The sequence below is a fragment of the Anopheles marshallii genome, chromosome 3 (genome assembly GCF_943734725.1).
Source record: "Anopheles marshallii chromosome 3, idAnoMarsDA_429_01, whole genome shotgun sequence".
NCBI classification, from domain to species: domain Eukaryota; kingdom Metazoa; phylum Arthropoda; class Insecta; order Diptera; family Culicidae; genus Anopheles; species Anopheles marshallii.
The window spans coordinates 11,840,255-11,867,424 of record NC_071327.1 but is presented as its reverse complement, the minus strand read 5'-3'; the positions used below and the strand labels follow the sequence as shown (position 1 = coordinate 11,867,424).

At 43.3% G+C, this 27,170-nt stretch overlaps 2 protein-coding genes across 3 annotated transcripts in view; one reads left to right on the top strand and one right to left on the bottom strand.

Moving 5' to 3' along the window:
- The window catches only part of LOC128715875 (voltage-dependent calcium channel subunit alpha-2/delta-4), a 52,016-nt gene that overhangs the window by 2,870 nt on the left and 21,976 nt on the right, over positions 1–27,170 (top strand). For both annotated transcript variants that reach the window (XM_053810793.1, XM_053810792.1), the window contains exons 2-3: positions 1,979–2,060; positions 12,436–12,546. In XM_053810793.1, coding sequence (XP_053666768.1) covers positions 1,979–2,060; positions 12,436–12,546 — 193 coding nt within the window. The remainder of the gene's footprint in view (positions 1–1,978; positions 2,061–12,435; positions 12,547–27,170) is intronic.
- LOC128715876 (collagen alpha-1(IX) chain-like) lies at positions 22,781–25,613 on the bottom strand. The gene is made up of 8 exons (XM_053810794.1): positions 25,591–25,613; positions 25,448–25,491; positions 24,935–25,359; positions 24,488–24,862; positions 24,349–24,420; positions 23,935–24,279; positions 22,978–23,875; positions 22,781–22,905 (listed from the first exon to the last, which is right to left on the bottom strand). Exons 1-8 carry the CDS (start codon positions 25,611–25,613, stop codon positions 22,781–22,783), a joined length of 2,307 nt encoding a protein of 768 aa, XP_053666769.1.

Below are 27,170 nucleotides of genomic sequence, written 5' to 3'. Positions count from 1 at the left end.
ATGTAGAATGCACTTAAAGTCTGTCTTAAAGTGGAAATCCCTGTCATAAAGCTTTTGTATGAAAAATCTTAAAGAATATGCAGGGCGTGGGGTTGTTTAATGTTGTATACTTATTTTTTTTATTAATGTAAACAAGGTTTATTATACCGGTGTTATGGTTAGATACATAAATATACATAATATACATAACTGTTTGTAGCTAGTCTTGACATTTTTTCTCTTACACCCCCTAAACAGTGGCTTTATTCATAGTGGTGTAAAGAGGAAAGCTCACAATAACTAATCTTTAGCTCACCACAATCGTATGGGAAGGGTTTAGTGTTATTATATATATTTTGCCTAATTTTCTGTTGTTTGAAATTACACTATTTTACATAATACATTTTGGTAGGGGCCATTACTAAAAACAAATATATTCTTTCAATTTGAGAAATTAGATAAGCTAGATAATAATTTTGTGTGTTTAAGTTTAACTAATTTTGTTCATCACCTTAAAGGGGCACTCTTGAAGTTGATTTTACCCAAACTTGTCGCGTTTTTTTAGACATAATTTTAAAAGAAACATATCCTGTCACTTGCAACCCGCTCGAATACACTATTGCACACGGACTTACCATCGACCGGAAAGGAGTAGCATTTTCATCAATGTCCGGATCCAATCAATCCACTTCACTATCGGACGGGGAGTAAAGCAGTGTATTAACAGTGAGCCGGTAAGAAGTGGCTCTGTGGCCGGAATTGGATGCCAAACCATCATACCACGGAAGGGTGCCAGGACAGGGCTGCATCCGAGAGCAGTGTACATCGGAAGCATCCTTTTCGGACTGCCGTATGTGGCAGGTTTGGCTGGTAAACCCAAGCGTTGTGCATTAGGCGCGGGGTAGGCATGCTGGAAGGAAGACAAGTGGTACTAGGGGCTGCCTAGACTCCCGATTACTTGTGGCTGACAGCTGGAGCTTTTGAGTGAAAAGAATTTTCAATAAATCTTGCCACCGTATCGAAAACGTGTGTCGCTCTGTGAACGTGTTTCGTGGTATAGTGTGAAATGCCACTCGCTGCCACTCCGCTCCTTTATCATGTGAGAATTGGAGGGAGAAAAAAAAAGAACCAAGGTTGAGTTCGAAAAACTTTCACAACTTCCCCACCATCGATACATTTTGCATCCTGTGGAATTCTTTTTTTTTGTTGAGATATTTTCCTCCTATAGCTCGGAGGCTTTGAGGTTATGGTAGATCTGGTACCTTTCGATCGACGGACTAGTGTGCGCCATCCGGTGCGACAACAGCACACGCCTTCACATGTATGCGTGCAAAGTGTGTGTGTATGTTTCGGTGTGAATTGCAAAGAACCTCCCATAGCGCGAAAATGCGTTTCCACCCATCAAACCAACCCTTCACCACCCCCCCGAGCCCCCCCCCCCCAACCCAGTAGGAGGGTTTGGATGGTAAAATTTATGTAGGAATTTGAATAGAAAGGAATGCTCCGTCCGTTCGTTGGTGGCGCGTGTTTGGTGGTTTTCGTACTGTCTTTGCCCTCCGGCCACTGGGTGGGTGCTTGCCGTTTGGGGCACTGCAGTATATTGACAGATATTACATCGCTCGGTTTTGTCGCACCGTGTTCACGCTGCCACCGCACAACCACCCTTCGGGGAAAGTTTTCTCCACTAACCAAACCGGGTAAGCCAATCATATCCGTGGCTGCTTCCCCAGGGGTGCCCGGAATGTTTCTTTGCTGGGTGGGTGGGTCTTTTTCCCCCGGTGCACACGGCCAGAGGTTGCAATCATTTCATCGATAATGGACATGATAAATTTCACCTTCACACTCACACGCACACCAACAAACAGTGCGCGTAAAGTGAAGAAGAAATATCCAAACTTCTCGTTTCGTCCTTAGAAAATGTGCAGCTCGACGTGGGGCAATTTCGTTCCATAGCAAATGTTCTTTTCTCACAAATTTTCCTTTTTTCTCCTTTCCGCAGAGTACGAAACTGGGCCATCCGTTTCGGTGTCGATCTGTGGGAGTTTGGACGACAGTTTACCAAAGTGAACGACATCAGAAATGTAAGTATCATGTTCATCGTTCCTGTGTGTTTCTGTGTTTTAACTTTCAGCAGCAGCAGCTCTTGCCATCTTGGAAAGCGAAAAGGATTAATTTTGTGTGCGTCCCTGTGCAGCTTTGGCCGTTTGCTTACTGCTGATGTGCAAAAGAAGGAGGATTTCTTGCTAATTTTTGGGACTCCCACCCACGTTGACTTGCTGCCCCCATGGTGGAGGATTAGCAGCGTTGTAGTTTTGTCGTACAGCCCCATTGATTGGCCGACCGATGTTGTCGGTTCTGGTCGGGTCTACCTGCCAGATATGAAGGGTTGGCAACTGTTAAACGGGACGGTCCTTTAAATGATTCTGCTATGCGGTTTGCGCTGTAAGCCAACAAAGCATTTCCCGGCATTTTACCTGAAGACCCAATAATGTGTGCCATCCTTCCAGGAGCCCCACGCCCCCGATGGTGAGGAAAAGCGGGTCAAGATTAGTCAAGCGCAATAAAGCGAAGGGATGGGGCAGGTACCGAAGCAAGGGGCCCGAAATCCTTTCGGTTTACTCTGGCAGGTGTGGTACGGTTTGGACAAGGAATAGAAGGGGGTTCGCAGAGATTTCCAGTGGCTGGCTGGCTGGCCGTGTATGTAACAGCTTTGCTAGTTTGCCGAGAAAGCTTACATTTTCCATCCGATACCCAGTTTAGTGCCTTGAAGCGAGGAGTCCCATTGTCCTGATGTGAGGCTCGTGTGTGAGACTTTGTATACGTGTAGGTTTGTTCGTGTATAGTTGTATGTACCACCGGTAAGTGTATTTTCGGGACAAACCCACCCTCAAACGCGATCCGGACGGTGGACGGTTGGAGTGAAGCTTTGTGGGAAATTTTCTACCAAAGTAAAGATATCTCGATGTGGCATCCACGCATACATGTATGTAAGGAAATCGGAACCGAAGGGTGTCCGGGACAAGTGGGACAAGTGGAAGATATGTGCTGAAAGTTTTTACTTTCCCACCATGCCCCCTTCAAATGAAAACCGTTTGGAAAAGCGCACCGCCGACGGCCCTTTTTCATATGTGTGTGTGTGTGTGATTTCCCGCACATACCGGCTACGGAGGGAACGAGTGGTGGTGTGTACTGTCAGGTGCTGTCGCTACGACACATTGACAGAGCGTTTTGTAGCGTCGCCATCGGCATAATCGGCGAGCGGCGAAAGAAACGGACGAATGAGACGCCGCACCTCTCTGGAGGATATGGCTCGTTACTTGTCGTGCTACCTGCACGCCGTGCAGCCGAATGTGCCACGGATTTTCACGGCCCGTAGGAATCGATTTTATGTCCACCAGGCTTTTCCGGGCTTACTGGAGGCGTGTGTGTGTGATTTTCTCGCAAGAAGCCTCCAAGCCGGTTGGGCTTGGGCTGTAAAGATAGAATTTGATGGATCAGAAGTGATTCTTGCAGATGGGTTGGTATGGGCGAACGGTGGTGCCACCCGCAGCTGGTGGTTTTAAAGCGAATGGAAAACCTTGAAGACGATGCCATGTATCGACCGAGTGTGCAAGGTGAAAAGCATTCGCCTTCGAACGTTGGTACAACTCGTTCGTCAGTTGCCGCGTGTACGAACAGGCTGCTGGTGCCAGAAGTCTCAGGTGTGCCGTATGTTAGGCGAGGTTGGGCGGATAAGAGTTAGCTTGAAATTAGTTACCCGACGAAACGAGCCTTAACGTGCAACGGTGGTATGTGATGCAACGTTGTGAAGCCAATTTTCAACGAGAAGGCTCTTTGTGTATGTGTCTGGTTACGGTGGCATTGAGAACGATGAGTTTCTTGCGAAAGCACATTGCTTACTTTCTTTTTCGTATTATGCTGTTCGGTAAACACATGCAACTAACATAGCGTATGGGAAATTTTACGGCAAGATGAAGCGCAAGAATCTTGCAAGGATGATTAGCAAGGATAGCAGAAGAGAAAAATAAACATCAAATTTATCTTCATTTTGTGTAGTAAGTTGCATATAATTTATTACTATTTTTATTTACTTTTCCAATGTGGTGGCATTTGCCGTTTCTTGAAATTGCACATAAAATAATTGCTTTCTAAAGCAATAAGTTTTCATAATTGAAAAATTGTTAATAAATAGCAGACAATAGCATAACCAAAAATATTGTTGCTACTGAAAAACACCGTGCGTCTCCATCCGGTTGAATGAATTTTCCCATCTTAAGGAATGTTAAATTTTTCGTCTTCACTTTTCTCATCACTTTGAATGAATTTTGTTTGATATTTCGATTAAAATGAAACACTTATAGAAATTAGCACGTTATTGTTAAAATATATTCTTTTTACGTTTCGATTTTATGTGAGCAACCATGCGTCTCCATCGGAAGGTGTCTCAATAAGTAGCGTACTGTTGGGCATCTATTTACTATGTTAGAGTTTCATTGGGCATGCATATGATAGTGTTTAATCAAAGCAAAAAGCGAAAAGGGTCTATTTTCGTACGAGATAAAACTGTTTCACTCAACATAGCAGGCCTGCACTGTCAGTTATTGTTCCCACGGCTGCACACGCCGACATGCAACGTGAATGCACGATTACCTGCCTCAACACGCTTTCGCACCGCTCAGCAGATGGAAGATAAGAGGTAAAGTCTAGAAAACAATGATTTTTAACGTGTTCATGAGGTGTTCGAGTTAAATGTTGATTGCGATGTAGCGCTTCGCCGTGTAACAACGCCGTACCGGTCTTTTCGCCCAGTTTCTCAAACCAGAATCTCAACGGTGTGAAGCCGAAGGATGGAAAGGTGTGTGGAGTGAAGGGAGGTGGTGGTTTTTTTTTATATACACACGCTCACCGCATTGATGCTGCAGCGGAAGAGGTGCAACAGCGTGTGCAGAGCGTACATTATAGTGTGTATGTGTGTGCGAACGGATCGCATTTGCATTGGCCAGCTGTGCCGTTGCCGTGCTAGAAGACGGTTAATGTATCGTGTTCGGTGTTTACCTCTGCTTACACATCGTTAGCCACGGCGGCTTGCGCACGTCGAACTGTTGACCAGGGAGGGCTTTTGTTTGGGGCAGTGTTTTTTGCTGTTGTTGCCTTGCTATAAAAACACGTTCGTTGCCGTTGGAGTTGGATTAAAACAGTGCATTAACATTTTTTTGCATTCATCGCAATGGTGCCCTAAGGAGAATATGCTAGGTGTTGGATAGTGGAACGATTTATGATTAACATTTCCGTTGGTAAATAGAGCGTGCTGGAGTGAAAAGGCCGCAGTCAAGATTATGATGTAGTGCAGTTTGTTGATGCATGGGTAATAGAGTAGAGTTGAGCTGCAGTTTTCGTGTGTTTATGTAGTATGAAAGGTAGACGGCTAGAAATATTTAGGAATAGGGTTTCCGTGCAGTACAAGTGCATTTTTTGTTTGTCATGAGATGCGCAGATGTTGACCAAAAAATCCAGTTCACACCATCAACAGGAAAAGTTGTCACGTCAATGGAGAATAAGTAACTAACTCAACTTCAACAATCTGTCTTTACTTCCACTAGCGTTCTTTGTATGCGTTTTGACATTCGGGGTCTTTTCCGCTTCTTACTTTGCATATAAAATGACAAGCCAAGATAGACTTTGTATTAAAGATACGATTGTTTCAGAATTAATTTATTTTCGATTAATTGAAGAGTAGTTTGATTATGCATGATAGCCCCATGAGTCAACAAATAGATACGGTTGTTTCCTGCTCCTCATCCTATTCTTGCTCCTTATTCACCGAGCGATATTTCTTTGAAGGCTATCTTCTTCAGATTTTAGCATTCTAAGTTAAGATATTATTGATGCCAACGGTAGTACCACTCTCAACAGCGTGAATTTTTTTACTAGATCGGTGTTGACGTTGGTTTGGTCTCTCTGAAGCGGATATGTCAAACATGTGGACCTTGAGGTCTTTCAATCTGTCTGATGTGAAGTTGATGTACCGGATGAGAAGAGGCAGATATTTTCAAATTGAACAGCAAGAAATTTTACACGTGATAGGTCTACTGCTATAAGGTTTAATTTTCTACTCAACAATGTTAAGTACTCGAAAATAATTTAAATTAATACAGTATGATCCAACGTACAATAATTGTCTGTCAAGTTTCTAGCAGTGGTTTGGAAATTATTACATATGACCCACAAATGAAGCTACCACTCGACAACACTAGGCACAATTCTATCCCATTCTACACCCATTCCGAGTAAGTAAGGCATGATGCCTTAAAGTGTTATAGACGCCACAAATAAAACCCATCCAGGCGTCGGACGGAAACGAAATCTCGGCAATGTTTTAGCACCCATTTTTTGAAGTGTTTTATTTCGGATCAAATGGAAAGGTTAACAGGTTATGTTGCGGCGCATTGCCCGTGAGTGCTCTTCAGCATGGCATAAAATATTTGCCACGCTCCGGCACTTAGCAAAACGAATATATATTGAATATTTTATCCACCCCGGGACGTAGATTAATGGTGGCTCGTGCCCGTCGATCGTGTACTTCGGCCGGGGTTGTTTCAGCTGCTGGTCTTTGCATAGCTGGTGGGAAAGAAGACAAAAAAATACACATTCTGTTTGTATATTTGTGTGAGTTTTATCAGATCCACACACAGCCAGCAAGCAGTGGAACGTGCGCTCCGTAGGGGGAGGGTGTTGTTTGGATGAAAGGGAAAGCTTACCACCGGGTAAGGGGTGGTCGTGAGCGAACAACTGGCTAGCGATCGCCCATTACCGCTGGAAACGACGATTGTCCCGGTGATACGTGATCCGTGTGCAGAAGTAAGCTCCATTTCGTCCCAATTCCGTACCATGCTGCCCGGGGGCATCGTGCGCTCGAGGTAAAGACAGCACTGTGCCAGAGCACCGTTGTGCCAACTACATAACTCGCTTGCGGAAAGCTGATGGTGGTGGTGATGGTGGCAAATCACTAAATTAAGTCTCATTGGGCAGTGGTTTTTCTTTCGGTTCGCATGTGACTGGCAAGCGGTACGGCAAACCGTTTTCGAGGTAAAATCTACGAGGTGATGCAGTAGATGTACTCCAGATCCTGTCGCGAGTTGCAGGACGTACAGTGTATTAGATACGAAACCCCTCCGGTACCGTTTTGCGTTGAAGGTTTCGCTGCTAGTCGCGTGGCAAGATGTCTATTATGGAGTAAGTTGTGCTGGTAGTGGGATTTCACCGATGGTTATCTTCGTGTGGGAATGTGCCCCCCGTAGCGCCGCTGGTGGATCAACTGGGAGTTATCCTTAAATCTCTGTTTGTGCGGTGAGTGCAACGATGCTACAGCCACGGGTGATTTGTTGATGGTGGCAATTTAAACAATTTTATCAATTGCTGCAACACTTCTTTCGAGGGCGTGCGGATTGAAACAACACGCTAACAAGCTGTTTGCATCAGACGGCTGGCATTGCTGAGATTCACATTCCTGCCGTATTATTATGTTGGTGTGTAATGAAGCTTTCCGTTGATTAAACCCGGTTAAGCTGGAGCTTTTTATTGGGGGAATTTTATACTTCCAATCAAAATTGTAGCTTGGCAAGGATATTGTGGAGCCAGATGCAATCGAAAGAGCGCCTCGTTTTAACTTTAATTATTTTGCAAAGAATGATAAACATTATTATTGTTTCCATGGCTCTGTTTTTTTTTTGGTGCCGTGACCGGGATCCATTTTTGCTGTCTTATTATCTGATGATTATTTTTTTTAAATGTGTTTGATAATTAAAAGGCACACTCAACACGCTCTTTACGCCTACCGTAAATTGAAATTTTCGCTGTACAGAAACGTCATTAGCAAAACTCTTCGCAGCAAATGGAAAAGCTTTAAGCGGGGCCTTCATTTTCGTACCCATCGGCGGTTTGACGGTTTCTGTTCGTGAGTGTTTTCACCCGCTTTGAAGTGCTCAGGGCCAAGGGTAACGGGTTGTCTGGCAGCAAAAAGGTGTGTATTGTACCGTATCCCCTCCGTGTCTTCCCACTGCACTACAACCACCCAATCACGTTGCCATTTTACCGGAACGGAACCGAAACGGATGTGCACAGGTAAATCGAAAGGAAAATTTCTCAGCGCTTCATTTTCCTTCCGTTCATCATTGACAACCACGGCCTTATTGGTGGCCGTTGGGCTTACTGTGCGGAAGGTTGTGTTGAAATGGGGGGGGGGGGGGGGGGGGGGGGGGGGGGCCGTAGCAGCACACGAAGCCGAAGGATGGCAGTTGGAGTAGGTTTTAATTGCCTCGCTCTTGATTCGCCATCCATTCCGGTTGGGTACGGTGAGTGAATTCCTGGAACTACGGGAAAGGGAAAGCATAGAAGGGATTGGCGTTGAAAGGGAAACTGAGTATTTCATTTCATAAGGCGACCCAATCCATACACCTCGCCCGGCTCCGCGTTCCGTTTGCCTCCCGCAATGAACGGAAGGACGAGCTGTTGTTTTTCCAAACGGTCGAGTATTTCCCGTTCACCTTGCTTTAGGTCATTTTCTCGTGTTTTCACGTTCCCATCATTTACTTTCCCGCTGTGCGTTTGTGTATGTGGCAGTTCGAATAAACGCGAACCGTTTTTCGCTGCGGTTGCCGTTAAGGATGAAAGGATGGGTCATCTTTGAGGGTTTGTATTGTTTCCAGGGTTTTTTTTGTGGAGAAATGGGAAAGCAAAGAGAGAGAGAGAGAGAGAGAGAGAGAGAGAGGAAGAACGAGCCGAGCGAGTTGACGGTTATGAGAAAAAGGGCTGGGACGCACCAAAATTTAGCGAGCAGATTTTCCGTGAAATCATTTCTATGGCATTAAAATTCAAATTGAATGGATAATTGTTATTAGCGCTTCGCGTCTTCCATCCATCCGGTGCACAGGACGGGGATAGTCCCTTTTTCGAGGATGTTTTCGTTTGAATGAAGAGTGCTGCACGTACACAGAAACAGTCGGTTCCCGGAAAAGAAGAGAACCGGAATATTTTTTTTTCCCGCAACGAACCTTGGAACTCGTACGTCCAAGCGAAACTCACTGTAAGGGGGCAACGGTGGGTTGGTATTCGAGCGTTGAAATGTGTTTGGATTAATTTGCTGAAGCCGACGGTTTATTGGCAGGTGTCAGCGTTAATCGCGCGCTGTCACCGGTGACGGATGATGATGGGGCCGGGCAGGAACGATGACGGATCGAAAAGTATGCAGCAAATTGGCAGGCAGGATCTAATTAAACCGAACCGAACATCTCTTTACCCAGAGCCAACAACCTAACACCGTATGTGGCGCTGATTGTGGAAAAATACAGTTTAGTTGAGCTGAACATACTAAAAATTGGTTTGACCACCATTTGATAATCTTTAGGGAACTAGTTGTTGGAGCACTCATTATGTTGAATGTATTCTGCGAAAAAGATTTTCCATTTTTGAAGCACATAACTTTGGTAGCAAATTAATTAGCAGAAGCATGAAAGAATTGACCAAAATGTAGCATCCTTTTATTTGTAAGAGTCACTTAGTATTAGTTCTCAAAACAATCAAGCCTGCGAGAACCCAATTAGGTACTTATGCTTATCATTGAGCAATTATTTTTGACACTTACTATTTACTGATATTAAATTCTAGCAAACCTAAAGAAGATAAATTTCATCAACTTTCTTTAAAAAACACTAAAATAAAATAATAGTATAAAATTTAAAATGGAAACCTTTTAAAGTGTATTTTTGTTTGAGTACTTATCAATCCGGCTACATAAATTTCATAAAACAAAGTTAAAGTAACAAAGTTAAGGACCTTTTATAATAAATATGACTAGCACGGCTTTAACGTTTAAAGTTGGTACATAGAAATCCAAATTATCCGCTCTGGCTATTGAAGTCAGACTTATGAACCTAATTGCATACCTGCAGGCGCTAACGATACTACCGATTGATGTACGATGAGCTAAATATGTTTCCTCTTAACCTTACAATAATCGTAATAAACCATATTAACGATAATTGAAATCGATACAATGAATAGAACGTCATTAAATAATTTAAACAATTATCAATATGTTTATCACCCATTATTGATGCTCTTGGGTCCATTGTCCTAGTCGTCCCACATTTGTGCTACTATGCTACAAGGTTATGTGCGGGAACGGTCAAGTGGAACGATGGCAGTAACTGGACATAATAACACAAATTCCAGACATTCATCGTCAGCAGATTCACTAACGAGCGGATTTCTACACCAAGTGCTAATAGGCCACAGCCTGACCACATTCCATTTCGATCTGTATAGATACCGGCGGGATACTACCGCCTGGAACCGTCTCGCACGCAATCGGTTATGGTTTTAACATTAAACCCACGCACTACTACACTGTGTTGGGCAGGACAGTTGTGTCGGCTCGACCATCCGGTTCTCTGCGGTTCCTTTACCGAGATAGGCAGTGCCCAATGGGCGACGGATCGATTAGCGCATCGCTTTTAACTGTCTTTTCGGCCGTCCTGTCGATTCGAACAAAAGCTGTAATGAGTTTCCTTTCCGATACGTAATTTGCGGTAGAACCAACCTTCAACGGTTCTGGACGGTTCTTACACTCATACGTGCTCATTACGACGGCACGTGATTGTTTCCGTAACGCACACTGTGGAACATGGATCGGAAAGGTAGCGTAAAGCCATCCTACAGGCTTGTTCCTATCACGTTCTCATTTTGAACCGGATAAACAGTATGTGTTAGTGTAAAACGATGTCCTACTGGCACGGATGTGATATGGCGTGCGAGGTAGGAACGGAACCGTACGGTTGTTTTGCGAGAGGAGGCGATAGAAGGTCGTGTCGATTTGACGCGATGCTTGCTAACGAACCGAAACGGTTACGCTTCGGAGGGATCGTGGAAACATGATTTCCGAATTACCTTGATTGATAACGGATAAGCGATAAAATATGATTGATAATTAGATTAATATGTCATTCGATACTAATTCGTTTTACAATTCATATTCAACATGATTCTACGCTTCTGGCAGCAGTGGGTAATGGTCGAACCGGGTATCGTTGAGGAGCAGAGTGTTTTGTTGGAATGGATTCGTGGAGGTTTTTCGATGATTTCAATCGATGAATGAAAAGGGCTAAATATGTTGGCGGTTCATTTGGAATGTATTTAATTCCCAGTATTTGCTGTTTGTTGGTTTAACTAATTACGCAACTTATGATGAGATTAACAAGTTGTTTAAAGCACAATTTGGATGACGACAAAACAATACGAACGCGCTTTTTGCGTATTGCACATAAAATGAGAATAAACGTTAATGTTGACAGCTCGTAAAATAAATACTAAATTAGTCAAAATTAGGTTTGTGTTTAACTGTATTACTAACTTGAATAGACTTGAATAAAACTTGTTTAAAATAAAATTAACATCAATATTTGTTAATTTTATCGGAAATGTTGAATTAGCCCTCTAAAGTCATTAAAAAGATAGGAAATAAATCAACTGAAAAAATTGAACCCTTTTCAACCCAACTGCGACTAATGATACGACGAAGATATTAATCATATTCACTTAGCTTCAACTTGAAACAACTAAAAACTAGATTCAATTTAAGCGTAAGTACGATGGGTTCCTTCACTACTTTCCATGGAGTATCTTTTGCGCCTAAAAGTATGCAAACCAAATAAAAATAGCAGAGAAAGCATTTGGTTGCATTATATATATATCATTATACCAAAGATACATTTTAAGAAAAGTTAGATGGTTTTCAATGTTGTATAAACCTTTTTTTATATAACTTATCCGTATGATATTTGTTCTTAACATTATCATATTGGTTGTTATTGTGAAATTCTTTTGAAAATTAATTAATAGTTGCGGTGGTCTAAAGATTGCTCCAAAATATTGTTTAAATATTACGTAAATACGTAAATATTTGTAAATACGTTTTACTCCGATATGGATTTGAATTTCAGGTAAAAATCCTTTGACTTTGAAATCCTTTGACTAGCCATTACTCGGAGTAATGTTTTATAATTATAGTTCTCGTAATTGATGTGGTTGAAAATTGTGACCTCTTTTGATGAAACTATGACCACTGATAGCTAGAGACTGTTCTTTAATCGTTGGTTTAATTCCCATCAGCCTTGGATGACGGTGCAGCTTAATGGTGTTAATGGTTTAAAATGGAATTGCATTAGACGGTATCTGTATACTAAATGCACCGCATACAAAAAGCTCCCTAAATGCATTAAATTCATAAGCAACCACCGTTTGAAATCGTTTGCCGACAATTTCCAGCCAATCATCGTTGTTAGCGATTTAGATGATGACGTCTTAAAATGGGTTGGCCCTCCCCGTGCACTCGTACCGTACCGTTAAAGCACTAAACACACCCGCTTACCGTTACGTTTTTTTTTTGCTTTCCACTTGCAGCGCTTCAAGGATTCGGACGTGGACGTGACCAGGAAGGATGGTATTCTGCTGCTGCGCGAGCTGGCGGGCGAAGTGAAGAACTTTATGGATTTCAAAATGAACGCCGTAATGGTGAGTAGCGCAATGCGTCCTGTGCGAGAAACGTTTGTTCTTTACCGTACGTGTACCGAATGTTTTCCGAAACACCTTCCTCTAAACACCTGCAGCACAGGTGTGCTCCGGAATGCTCCGGGTGTTGTCTAAGAAGCTTCAACATTCTCCTGGAGCACATCGATATGGGGAGGTTCTTCTTCCAACCTATCTCAAGCGAACGTAGGTGTGGTGCAGTAGCAAGAAACTACTCAGCAATGCTTGTTTGGAAGCTGTTGGAAGGCCATGCAAAAAAAGGCCCCTCAGAAAGAGGAGAAGAAAAAATCCACCCTATCGAAGACCGGGTGCAGTGCAGATCTCGGAGGCCTGATTTGGCAGTGGCTTTCTTCTTCGTTTCAGCGTCAGATTAACGTTTGATTACCTTTCGAACGGAAATTTCTCCGTAAATTGGATTTAGCCTTAAGGCTATCGGGCCACCCTCCGGCACCCTCATTGTCCGCTGTACCGTACTTCGATGGGGGTAATGGGGTTTTCTGGGAAGCTTATCGAACAAGAATCGTTGTGCGGGAGGGGTGGTGGGATTTCCAGAAAAAAAAACCCAGTCCAAGTCCAAGAAGAAAGCGAAATAGAGATCGCCTGAAGCGGTTTGCGAACGTTGCATTGAGTGGAAGGAAAAAAGAAAATAAAGCACACCCCCAATGCCACTTACCGTGGAGGTGGGTTTTCCTGTGTCTGTGTGTTTTTTTTTCTTGGCCTACGGCACCGTATAGCAAGCATGATAAATGAGGTCGGAGTGGAAGGATCCTCCTCTCTTGCTATCTTGCCGGTGGGCACAGCGAAGGAAAAGTGAAAGGTAGAGGTGTACTACCACTACGCTCTAAACTTGTTTCGCTTCCATTGTGATTGGGAGATGCTTTGACTTAACCATGCAATCGTACTGGCTCATAGAATGGGAACCAATTGTTGACGAAGGGAACCCAGTTAGGGTACAAGAAAAAGTAAATGGTGTACCGAAGAAGAAAGAAAAAGCCCAACAAAAAAAAAACACATCGGATCAATTTTTCTCCTCCAGTCAATCGGTTTGCTGGGGCTTATTTGATTATTGGTCCCGGCAGGGCTTATTTCGATTCACTCGAGAACGGGTATGCTTAATGGTTTAAATCGCATCGTCGGTTAGTGGGTTCTCTTGAAGGAAAATGTTGGTGACAGTTACCTACAGCTTCTGATGACGTTGAAATTACATCGCTTAGCTATGAGCGAAAACTTAACGGACTAAATTGTGAACGTTATTTCTACAAAACCTATTCCGGCTGTGATTGTAAATATGGTTTTATAAAAGAACAATTCTCAATTTTAAGTATTTTAGCATTAAATATCATTTACATATTTACGTTAAAGCTTCTGTCTTAGAATACGCCTAAATGTATGCAACACGCGAAGCAAAGATGTCAGAGACACTGAATTTAGTATTGATGTTTATCACTTTTAAGCATTTTTTTACATTATTCTTAACAAATCAACTATAACTGCTTCATTTTTGAATGGTTTCGTTACAAATAGTCTAAAAGTCAAATTACTAGCTGTATTCTGATAAATCATGTATTTTTTTGCTTTGATGAATGAACAAATAATAGTACTAAATTAAAGCTAGTTATTTAATTCCTTTGAAATCGATTTTTTTTCACCCATTTTAATTGTTCTGTGCGAACTCAATGTAAATGTAAAAAATACTGGCTGGAAGCAAAAACGTTGTTTCATTTCACAATAAAATAAAATTAAATTACAGCAAAAAACAAATTTTCTATAGGCATAAAACCACTCAGCAGTGGGCAAAGGCGTACAAAAACTGAACTTTCTTTCTAGATTTTTTTTATTTCTGCAACACTTTTTTCTAAGAATACAAAAAAAGAATACAAAAACACACACACTACTGCCACTGTCTAACACCAAAAACTCCACGCGGCGAGCTTTATTTCTGGTGACTTAATGCCTTGCGCTACCTGGCATTTTACATGAGGTCAGTTCAGGGACAACGCGATTGCGAGTGAGAATTCAGTTCCATCCCGTAGCACATAATTTTTAATTCCTCCTCACTGCGCTGAAGATCGTTCGACCAATCTGTACACCCTCTGCTGGAAGGTGGGCGACAGAACGCGAGCAAGTACAATTTAGCATTTCCCACGTTTTGATCCCTTTTTTGCGCACCGAATTCATCGTGCACCGTTCGGGAACAGGTGGCAACAGGGATTTTGGTACGAGAATATCCACCCGACCAAAGCGCGAATAAAGCAAAGGAGAAACCTTTTGAAAAATTGGTCATTCAGAGTAGCGCAAAGGAAGCATGTTTAAAAAAATGGCAAGAATAAAAATGAACCCAAACCGATGCAAAACATCAAAAGTAAATCGCTTACTCGAGAAATAACTTTACCGTAGGGTTTTCATTTTTTGTTGTTGTGTGCGTTGTGTGGCCTGTCTTTGAATGAAGATTTTTATGCTTGTTATAAGGGTATTTTTTTTTAAGTTGGGCTTAGAACGTCCATAGTCCAAAGGCAGAGCCGCAATAATCAGAAGAAGAGTCTCATAGGAAAAAACAGCAAAAAAAAGGAGAAAAAGAGATGAAAATTCTCATGCTAAGCTGACGGGAAGACAACTTGTGACAACTTGGGTTTCGGTACTTTTTTGTCCTGGGGGGTTGGAGTTGTATGAAGGTATATTCGAAAAATGTGTATATCCTAGTAAGCGCACCGTTCCCAGAATGAACTTGGCACACATTCCAGCGTGGGCAAAGGAAAAACAAACTCTCTCTCGTAGATTTCTCCTACGGTGTTTATCTTCCCACAAGCCAGTTGGGATAAGAACAGAATGAGAGCGATAGAGACAGAGAGGGCTAATAAATTTTCCCTGTTCTAAGGTGCTTTTGTTTCCGTATTGCACAAAGAGCCTCTCGGAATCGGAACGAGATTGTTATAATGCCGTATCGAGGATCTGTCGTGGACTAGTATGTTAGAGGGTAATACCTTTTCAATTCAATTGACACGGTTGTAAGGAGCGTTAGGCGTTAAAAACGCTGCAACTAATGAACATATCCGTAGAAAGTCTGGAATGAGTATAATCTACTCATAATTACTTTAATATGTGATAAACAAGTAGGTTTCTTACTATACATGCTGGTCTAATACTTTGGTTTAACAGGGGTATAGGTAAACTCCATCTGTATTATCCTCTTGGTCGAAAAACGCCATGAAAACTACACCGGACAATCGCAGTCTTTTTTATTCAAAACGAACGACCTGTCTGTAGTACTTATAACTCAAGGCAGTTTAATCGAAGGTACAATTCACATTCGTTTAAAGACATTTCCTTCACTAAACAATGAAAGGTTACCTTATCCCAGGTGTACTCGACCTTCAATCACAGCCTTATCTATTTCTTAATAAGGCGATATAAAAGTGATGTTCAATCTGATCTATACATAATCACTCAAAACGATGTATTGTATACTAAAACAAGAAATTAAATAGTTATCTAAAAAAGATACAAAATAAGAAATACTTACAGCAAATAAATAGTTTATCTTACAAAATCATTGTTGTACCCTGCATGGAAACATAACTCCACTTCCACATAAATATGCTGATTGAAAATAGTAATGGCGGGTGAGCGATTCGTATGGTAATTTAATTGCACAAAATAGGGTTATGAAATTTGTATTGATTTGTCCTAGCTTAAAAATGTCGGCATGTCGCCCGGTATTGATTGCCTCCGCATAATAAAGCACATTTTAGGCCGCACCATTGTTGAGACGCTAATGGTGCCATTATTATTCAATAGCGTCGCTCCCGCTGCCCGGGAACGGGCACGCGGAAATTGTTGGGCAAGGGGTGTATAAAAAAAAAATCAGCGGTACGTCCTTTTCCCCGCGGTTTGTATTTCCGATGGCACGGGGGGTTAAGCTTTTGGAAGCAATCCTCAACAATCAATTTCCGGTCAGTAGTGCGAGCAAAATTTATCGTTGTATCCGTATCGTCCCATAATAATTAACAAGCCTTAGCTAGAGACACTGGCGCCGTCGTCCCTTAGTGCCGCGAACCACGTTTCGGTACGATCGATTCGCATCAAATCAAATCCAACTAAAACCCCCACTAAACGCAAGCACACACACACACACACATAGAATGCCAATAATAATCACTCAGCAAATGATGAATTCGTAAATTGGCACCATAAAATTTGCTTCGACGGGCGCAAGCATTAGTGCGTAATATCGAGTGTCATGATGAGAATATAAAATCAATATATTCTATATTGCCGTCCGTGCGTTAATGGCGGACTCCATCGGTCGGCTGATGGCCGTAAAAGGGTGATGGGCACAGTGCCTGAAGATGACGTGGTTATCTTGCGTTTGTTCTAAGTACAATGATTTTGCTCAGTTCTGCCTCTGGTGCTAAACATTGGTACAAGCGTTGTTTCTTGCATGATGGTGCAGCAGCAGTTTCGCTACACGAAATGGATTCGGCGAACAAGACCAGCACAACAGCGACAGCTCGAGCAAGTGGTCGAAATGCGCCTAATATGTCTATTGCCTGCTAGTTGCCGGTAATGTGTTTCACATTCCGCACCAAACTTTCGCTACAGTGTGGAAAAGTGTTCTCGTTTGTTTGGCAAATTCAATTAAAAATTCCACTGCACGTTGGCACTCATTGTGTATGCGCGTAAAAATTCCTCCCATCCAGGCGGGGGGGGGGGGGGGAGGGCATCATAAAATCCGGTGCCACCCGGATTGGTGCGTGTCGTTCGGTGAGAAGGACGAAACACAGCTGAAACAAACGGGTGAAGGTACGGTGCTGGGCAGGCACTGTGCCGACCGGGCATCCTACCAGACGAGATAGTCCAACTTTAACTCGTTTGGGTAAGATGATGCTGTAAATGTTTGGTAATGATGGGGAAGGTTTCGGTTCGGTCGGTCGGTTGGACGTTGTATTTTGGCCGAAACGTGCTTCCGAAACATGACGAAACACACCGTGCGTCCGCTCATTAAGTGTTGTCCATTGCCCGTGTACCCTACATTATTACACACCGATTTCGTTTTGTTAGCACATTTGAATTCGGGGTGTAGCGAAAGTGTCGCATCGGATGGACGTAATGAAGGCCGTTGTTAGGAATGGACTGTTGCTGGGGTTTTTTTTTCCAGCATTTGAAACACTGTTTTCTGTTCACGGTCAGTTGAAACCCCCGTGTACTTCTTACCTGACGTTGACGTCGGTGTGCTGTATTAAAATGGTTTTGGAAAAAAAATAATGCTATGTGTCGCTAAGGAGACTGTTGATAATCTCGAGCAACCTCACCTTTCAGTTGACAGTAAAATTTGATAATTATGGTTTTTTTTTCCTTTATTTTCCATCTTTTTTATGATACTCTGTGCAACATAGTATATTTGTTTAATTTTTAAACTCGTTTATGAGAAACGAGCTTGCAAGTGAAGGTTTTGTGAGGCTTATAAGAGCTGCCAGAAAGCTCAACATATCAGATAAAATATCGTTTATCACAATCTTAATTTAAGTGTCACTATGAAATGAACCATCATTTACAAGAACAGTTTCAATAGGACAGAGGTATGCGTCCGTTTAAATAATTACTTAGAGCCGCAACAATCGAAATGTAGAACAGAACGCCTAAAGTTATGCAATTGTAATGTTAAAATCCTATTTGTTTATTTTAGCATTTGCTCTATCAAGATGCTCTTTCAAAATGCTAAAAGATATTTATTTTCCTTTCGGTCATAATTAATGGTCAATATCTGTCCTTAACAATATAAAGTTAATATAAATATGAACTATATGTATAAACCTAAAGTTATTTTTACTAACTTTTCCAAAGACGTTCATGGCATGTTTAGGACTAATGTGCCATTTTCTTTTTGTAAAGAAGAATATTATTTTTAATGAAGTACGACCAGGACATGTTGCTGAGAATCTAATCTAGGCAGATATCTATAGAGCTTAAATTAAATGGGGTCACACTATCATAACAATGCCACGCTACTCCAGTTTTTATGGATTGCTCAGTTCCGAACAATGAGTTGTCTGAAAAACGTACGAAAAAACGCTCCACGTTGTAGCATACATGTTATTCACACACGCACACGCGCTGATATGTGCGAATGCTTTGTGTCGGCGTCGTTGTCACCGTCGACAGTGTTTTGGATAGCAGCAACATCGGCAAGCTGGCGAACTCAGCTGATGCGTCTGTCACGGCGGATGGGCGTACAATATGGACAAGAAGATTGAATTTTTGGTGGTGACGAGAGCTAAGCTTGTAAAATTTAGCCACATTACGTTAAGGGACCCGCTTGCCTTACGTGCGATGACGTCTAAACGGCACAGCCAGCATCACGCCGACCTTTCGAGCCAACGCCGTACGCCATCCGGTTGCAAAGCATGGGATTGGGTGTGGGCAGGTTCGTTGGTGGTGTTTTTATTTTTTGTTTTGCTTCTTTACTCCGTAGGTCAATTTTCCCGTAGTGGTTTGAGGTTTTATGTTTCGCTAGAAATCGGCCGCAGTTTGTTGGACATGCTGGAGGAAAATGTTTTATGGAGGATGAAAAGTTTGTCGGTACGATCGTGCGGGTGGTTCGGTTCGGACCGGCAGGAGGAAAAGCTACCCTTCCCGACCCATAAGCCCACTTCGCACAATGGCCGTATTCTACAGTTTTAAACTCTGGCAGAATTTATCCTTGCTGCCACGTTCCGCATACCAATGAGAGCGATAATCGATAATTTTTGTCGTATATCTGCTGAACGATGCTGAAGAGATCGGAGTGTGTGGCACATAGAACGCCAAGGTAGGCATACACACATACATACAAACGCACACACGTGTCGAGATTTTCTGACGCCATTTGAAAGTGACCCCGGGAAGTGTGCTCTCCCTGCTGTCCCACAGGTCATGAATTATGGGGTTTGACTTATTTATGGTTTCAAATTTGCCAGTGAAAACTGGCGGGTGGAATCATCGCTACGGGTAGCGATCGGGTGAAACAAAGGGCTAAGGCCAGAGTTTGTGGATCAAACGTGTTTCTCTGAAAGAAAAGCTTACGATTGAAGTTTTGCTACCGATGGAAAAGTTTTGTTTTATATTTTCAAGAAAATAAAAACGCTTTCTTCGGAGGTTTGCCGACGCAGCAGCGGTGTTCACGTAGCACTACTGGTATCGGTAGCCGGGGGATGTGCATTGGAAGAACAGGGCCACACTGCAGGAGTTTGATTTTTAATAGAATATTTTATGTGACGGTGATTGAAGAAGGTATACGGAGAAAATTGTACCCCGGTACGAGAAATCCATTTCGGTTCGGTGCCGTCTTTTGACATGCCCACACCATCGGAAACCCGTCCCGAATATTGGGAGGGTCTGGGTGTCGGTCAATGCAAGGGAAAATGGGAAAACTGGACCCTTTTTCCCCATGACTTATTGATGAAGGGTCCCGTTTATGAATTAATGCTACGCGCGAACGGAGTCGGGGTGTTTTTGGTGTAAAAATTGATGAATTTAATCAGCCATGTTGGCTACAGGATGGTCCAACCGTTGGGTATTGCGATGGGACGATCTAGTCGTTATGGAGAAAATTATTTTTGGGACAACAATTGAAACGACACGCGAAAGCGCACGAGAAACGTGTTTGATTTTAATCAAAAACCACCGCACGAAACCACTTTGGTGTTTAATTATTTAATCAGAGATGTTGTGGTATCGATGTCTTCGGTAATAATTTTCCATGCTAGCGGTGGGCTCTTGTGCGTAGTTTTTCTCGCTGAATTATTTATTGTTAATCAAAGAAACTGTGAGAAAATTCTCACAATGCATTGAAGTATAGATAAGAAATGAATAAAAATTTCTTTTAACATTTATCCTTATCAAACAGTTTTGTTTTCATTTGTATTGCGATATTGATAGCTCAATTGCATACTTTCAGGGGTAGAAGTGGTTATGTATTTCGTAGACTGAACAATACGCCTGAATTTATACAATTTGCATGTGAGCTTTTCCATTCGTTTTAGTAAGACGAACAAGGCTACATCGATAAGATTCTCCTACGAATCTTCTAGAGCCCGTGGATGGTTTTGTGAGTCATTTCTTTTTAATAAATTTATAGCCAGATCAGCAAAATAGTACCATTTTAAATTAGAAAAATGATTTGATACTGTTTCTAAAATTTCGCAAAATGGTTCTTTCACAATCACAGCAACCATCAACTCGTGAAAAATTCCAACCTTTTTCTTTATCAGCGTACATTTTCCAAGAAGTAAGAGATGTGACAAACTTCTTCCCCTACTCCAGTTGGCATTAGCATGAAATGAGAGTGTAATATTTATTGTTTATTGCATCCATTGCGAGGTGTTAGTGGTGGTGTTGTCGGTCTTAATGGTGTCGGTGCGTTCGCTGGGCTCATCACACACGCGTACCGAGCATAATTTCGAACCCCAAGACGAAACAACCGAACAACATCCCGTGCAAGAGCGTATCCTTCCGTGGTGCCCTCGGTACGGTTTTGTGTAGCCCCCGCGCATCGTATCTTCTCATTGACTGTGGCCAACAAGCGTAAATGGTTCATCCGAAAAATGTGGAACCGTTTTCCAGATAAAAGCGAAAATCTAAAAGCCCGTTCCGCGAGTGTTCTTTTGCTGCGAGGGACACTTCGAGCGCAGGAGTGGAAAAGTCACTAGCCGATGCTTGGAAGCGAAGGGTGCGTGTTGTAGCTGGTGGCAAATAAGAAGAAGAAATGGTAAGAAATAATGCAAACGGAGAGTGGAAAGTGCGGCTAAATGTCGTGTGCTTACGTTCATGTAAGTGAACGGTACCAGCAGAAAAGTGGTACACGTTTGTGGGTACAGGCGCAGAACGGAACGATCCTCCATGTCAGTTTCGGATGGCGCAGTGCACATACACACACAGCCACACAGAGAATTGTGCATACGGGAGGGTGGAAAAATAAAGGGCGAAATAAAAAGAAAGTCGTAAGTACTGAGCCAGGACACTAGCGCAAGCCAAAGATGGGACAAGGATAAAGGAGTGTTCAAGTTAAAGTCGATGTAAAAGACAGCCAAGTCATAGCATCTGCTGCACGACGGTGCCCCGTGTCGTCGTTGTCGTCCCCCGTCCGTCGGTTCCACTGTGAGAAAACCCTCCCCCAGCCAGCAGAGTGAAACCGAATGCCGGAAGGGTGTGTGATACGTGGGAGGATTTTGGGCGTAATAATGGTAGGCTCAACAGAACAGCACGGGTGAGACAAAGAGTGACGGAGCGCACAAACACTCAGCAGCCGTTGTGGCAAAGAATAAAAACGAAGCCATCGGGGGAAAAAGTCGCCAGTGACACCAAGACGCAAATGGTGGTTCTGGTGGACAGGGTGGTGATACATGGGTACAGAAAAGTGAAAAACATTTCACTTCCTGAGCGGAAAACATAAGGAAAATGGCGAGATAAACTTCGCGATTGTTTGACTCTGCTCAGCTCGTGCCTCGTGCAAGATCCACGCCTTGTAATGTTCCGTTTGGGGGCATGTGCTTGCTGTGCGTGTGTTTGTGTATGCACGTGTATGGGAGACACTGCTAGTGTGCAGTTGTGTGTCGTACCCGGAAAAAGCGGGGATGGTTGGCCAGTGAGGGCAGTCGTTTTTTTTGCCCCTCTGTTCTCAACAATCACAATGTGTATTACGGCATTAGTTTGATGGAATGTAATGATGGGGTTGTGTTGAAAGTGTTGAATGAATAATTATGCTGCTTTACCGCTATTATCATGCCTCATTGACAAGTAGGCACGTGCATTAGCGCTGGCTTGCAGCACAGTGAAAGCACGTGAATTATTATGCTACCGGGAGTATTCATTACGGATCGATTAGAGTGTTAGTTTATTGGTTTTGTGTTGTGTAAGTGGAGGTTAAGTTAAGCCTTTTTGCCATGCCATTGTCGTAAAATGGTATGTAAATGTGTTTCTTTTTGGATTTGTATACTATACGTCAGTAATTGAATGAACTTGAGGAATGAATAAGGCTAGATTTATGCAATTCCCATGACAACTGCAGCATCATATTGTCACGATAAAAACTAAGTTTTTGTAAAATCATCGAGTCGATGGCAAAAGAAAAGCTCAGAGTGAATTACTTTCGTTTCGGATGACATATATTTCGGTGAACTAATTGTAATTGAAATGCAAAGATGATTTTATTGTTTTTACTCCAACTGTATCCTGCTACTGCAGATTAATAGTTTGGACCCTTGGTTTGTTGGTTTGTACGGAAGCTCTGAGCCGCAGCCGCAGCCGCCATGTAGCAATCGTTCGGACAAGCGCCTGGAACACCAGGTGCTCCACGAACGCCAGGATGGCCTGTCGAAGATGTTATTTTAGAGCAATTGTGATCTCAACATAAACTATACGAAACGTTCTCTCTACACTTACCCGCCTTGCCAGGCTCTCCACGTTCACCCGCCCTGCCCGGTGGACCTATCACGGAATCGCCCGGGGGACCGGGAAGACCGACCGGACCTTGCGGACCAACGTAACCCACACCATCGCGTCCATTCTCACCCGGTACACCAGGTTCTCCACGTTCACCGGGTGGGCCAGCAACACCAGGTGCTCCCATTTCACCCGGTATACCTCTATCCCCGGCAAATCCTGGGAACCCACGCTCTCCCTTCTCTCCCGGACGTCCAGGAGTGCCGGGTTTACCGGGCCGCGAAACACCCGGGGGTCCAGGAGGTCCAATTAATCCTTCCGTAAGCTCGGCAATGTGATCTCTCAAAACTGCGCGACAGATGTCGCTTACTTCCGCCTCTGTATAGCTTCGTCCTGGGACGCCAGGAACACCAGGTGGGCCCGTTTGTCCCGATAGCCCCGGTATGCCTTGCGGTCCAGGAGCACCATCGACGCCCGGTGGACCTGGTACTCCTGGTGCACCTTCCGGACCGCGAAGGCCACCAGCACCACGCTCACCGGGCAAGCCGGTGTATCCCGTAGGGCCACGGTGGCCATACGACATGAGATTTTCAAAGTATCGTCCACCACCTCCACCGCCTTCGGAGGAGCCTTCACCGGGTGGACCGGGAGGTCCCGGAAGACCTGGCGCTCCGGGAAGTCCGGGTAGTCCTTGGGTGCCAGGGAGTCCTCTCTTTCCGGACTCACCTTTCTCTCCTTTCGATCCATCATTTCCTTGCGGTCCGGTTAATCCAGGCGGTCCGGCAACTCCTGCAGCTGCTCTTACATTTCCAGGTTCACCTTTCTGCCCCATGGGACCTGGTTCTCCAGGGTATCCTACCCCGTCTTCACCTCTTGCGCCTGGTGCACCTCGTTCTCCCTGTAACAATAAGAGACAGAACGTAAGAGAGCACATTCGTAAAGAAACTAGTTGCTCACCTTTTGACCTGAGGCTCCTGGTAACCCATCAGCTCCTGGAAGTCCTGCTGCCCCGGGAGGACCGATAAGACCGCGCGGACCAGCTATTGATTGCCCATCACGTCCGGGAGAACCAGTGTCGCCTTTTTCACCTCTCAATCCTGTGCCAGGAGGACCTTGTGGTCCGGGGAGACCTCTCGGACCAACGGGTCCAGCTACAGCCGCTCCAGCGACCGCAGCTGCACCTGGTTCTCCTTTTTGACCTTTCAATCCAGCAATACCTACACCGATTTCGCCTTTTTCTCCCCTCTGTCCGATTCCTGGAACACCCGGTGGACCTTCTAATCCGCGTGGTCCAGGAGGACCCTAAGGAAATGGGGAAATATGTAGTGGTGAAATGTGTTTTTAGAGTATAGGGGATGGGAATAATTTTACCCGTCTGCCAAAAGCTCCCGCTTCTCCCTTTAGACCTGGTAACCCAGGAGGACCTGCCGGACCTGGCGAACCCTGAAAAATGAAGAGCGACCACGAACGTGTGAATAAAGTTGTCGTTTCTCCTGTGGCAATAACCCACATCAGTTCCATTGTATCCCGGGGGACAAACGGCATCGCAGTCCGGTTTCGGAGTGGGTCCTTCCGGGAGTTTCGCCGTTAAAGATGCCACGTCATATACAGGCAGCTCGTCACAATTACCACGCGCCGGTCGGGTAGGGTCGCAGTTCATCACCATCCACTGTAGGTCGATCACTGGTGATTCTGGTTCAAAGACGGACGTTTCCGCGAACCTGGATATTGAAACGTAGCCATCCGATATGTCAAAGCGGTCCCTCGGCTCCAAGGGCACGTTCAGATTCCCATCAGTATCCCGCACTGGACGGCAATCGACCCAAAGGTTAAGGTAATCGTTGGTCACACCGAGCATTATCTTATGCCAGTTGTGATCGAACAGCTAGAAGAAGCACGTAAAGCTTTCCTGTAAACGAGTGTTTTGGGATGCCATTTTGTCTGTCGGTCGGCTCACCGAAGTGTGATGGTACTCCACAATCTGCTGTTCGCCCTCGGTCGCTGGTAAACCAATCTGTAGAATCTGCCTGCCAGGATTCAGCGTGATTGCCAGCTGGCTCTCCTGCACCTCGTTCGTTACCTCAAACAGGTGCCAGGAGGAATCACCCTCGTCCTCGATGCGGTACGTACACTCGAAGGAAAACTGATGAGGTAATCCGAGCGGAAAAGCGTCTACCGAGCGCATCGTGAGGTTGGCTTCCTTCTCGAATCGGTAGGCCGTCTGGTACTCGTTGGTGCCTTGCAAGCGATGCATGTGCTTGCTGCTAGCCTCAATCTGATCCAAGCGGAATTCACGGATCAAATCAAACGATCGCAGATCCACATCACCCGGTCTCCAACGTCCACATGGGCCTTCTTCATATTCCTCCTCGTCATCGATTTCTACCGAATATGGTCATAGAACATTTACACGGACGGTCGATATTAGATTGATTTGACCCTGAGTACTGTGATTATTGCACAAACTTACGTGACTCCACCAGACCAACTAGACATATTAAAAGCATACACAGTCTATGCGGCAGTATTTTGTGAATATGTGAATGATAAAGAATACCATTAAATGAGCACTATTGAAACCGGAAACATACACCTTGGCTAGCTAGCACACACCTTGCTATGGAAATTCGAACCATTTTGGAACGGACATAAATCACAATTCTTCCTTTGTGCCCTATTTTATAGACATACTTCACACAGCAAAAATTCACGCTCACCAATAGTCAAGAAACGAGATCCACCCTAGATCAAATCTAACCACCAACTGATCAGTAACGATTAGCCGGAGCCCGTTCCGAACATTCCCAGCACACTGACATTGGCACTCAAAAGTGGAGAAATTAATTCAACTACCATATGCTTCCACAACCGATGAGCGGCTAGCTCATCGTCAATCCAATCTCGCATCCAACGCCATCGGATCGGTGCGGAACATGAGGACGATGCTAGAGCATTTGAAGCCATGGATGTAACATAAATTAACTCCATTGGCATTCACAGCCCTGAATGCAAAGCTGTTCGCCAGATGTTTTTGCCTGCCGTAAGGCGACACTTCTTGCCTTTTCGTTGGGTGTCAATTCTGGGGAGAATTATTAAGAACTGGGTCACATGATTTCACGCTAGCTGGGTGGAAAAGTGGAGTTTTGTTTATTTTCTATTTTTCTCTGCTCTTTGTCCCAGTTGTCTAACAAGGGAGATTTTATTCTAGTTCAAAATGGGATTGAGATCGCAGACAAAAAAACATTTATTGTATTCTAAGCTTTTTGATTTAGTTATTTTAGAGAATATTTGGGGTAGGGTGTATTAATCATTTCTTTACAACTAGATGCTTGGCTGTAGGCTTGGTTTGCTAAGCTTAGTTAGATCTAAAATCTCCGTTTAGCTGGACGAAGCTTTGTAGATAAACCTTTTAAAAAGTTCTTTAGTTGATTGGTTTTTATGTGTTCTTCTGGATGAACCTTACACCTTTGCTTTGATTAATTTATTTTGGTTTTATTTTATTATTCTAAATTTATTATTTATGGATATTCTATTCATTTATTGTTCATTATATTTTATATTATTCTATTTAATTGATTTGTATAGTTTAGAATCAGAATGGAATAATTAATTGTCCCAATGGAATATCTCATGATGACGGTATTTGCCATAATTTTTAATGTTTTAAGTAATTGTTCAATTACAAGAATGATTATTTGTGAATGTTTTTTTTCATAAATTGTGTGTTTAATTATGTTTATCACCACTAAATATCTTACATCTTAGACCATAGGCAATTATTTATAGTTTTTTGTTAATCGTCGAAAGATTTAATGTTTTAGTAGTTCTAATTAAAAGCAGAAAATTGTACTGCAATTGTGCAAAAATCTTTGCTATTATTTGACAAAAATCATATTATTGAAATAAGTAGTGACAAAACCATGAAGAGTGAAGTAAAATTGTGTCTTATTTTTTCACAAAATCAAGTATATAATTGAGTTTATTGCACGACTTGAAACCCTTTTTAAAGAGATTTCTTTCAAATGTTTTTGGCTCTTTTCAAATGCAGCGTTACCTATTGTCTGTGAATTTACGGTTCAATTCTTTTGCGAAGGCAATTCTTAGAACGAACCGTCTCATACAGCCATCGGCAGGTGAAGTATGGAACGAGCGTGAATAGAATCTTTAAATTACTTCGAACATCAAATCCGACA

What these genes read in the sequence shown, in the direction of transcription:
- LOC128715876 (XM_053810794.1), bottom strand. Translation starts at nt 25,613, where the DNA reads ATGGTTCGAATTTCCATAGCAAG. An exon ending in CGGGATACAATGGAACTGAT is followed by an intron (nt 24,421 to 24,487) that starts GTGGGTTATTGC and finishes TTCATTTTTCAG; the next exon opens with GGTTCGCCAGGTCCGGCAGG. An exon ending in CAGGAGCCTCAGGTCAAAAG is followed by an intron (nt 23,876 to 23,934) that starts GTGAGCAACTAG and finishes TTATTGTTACAG; the next exon opens with GGAGAACGAGGTGCACCAGG.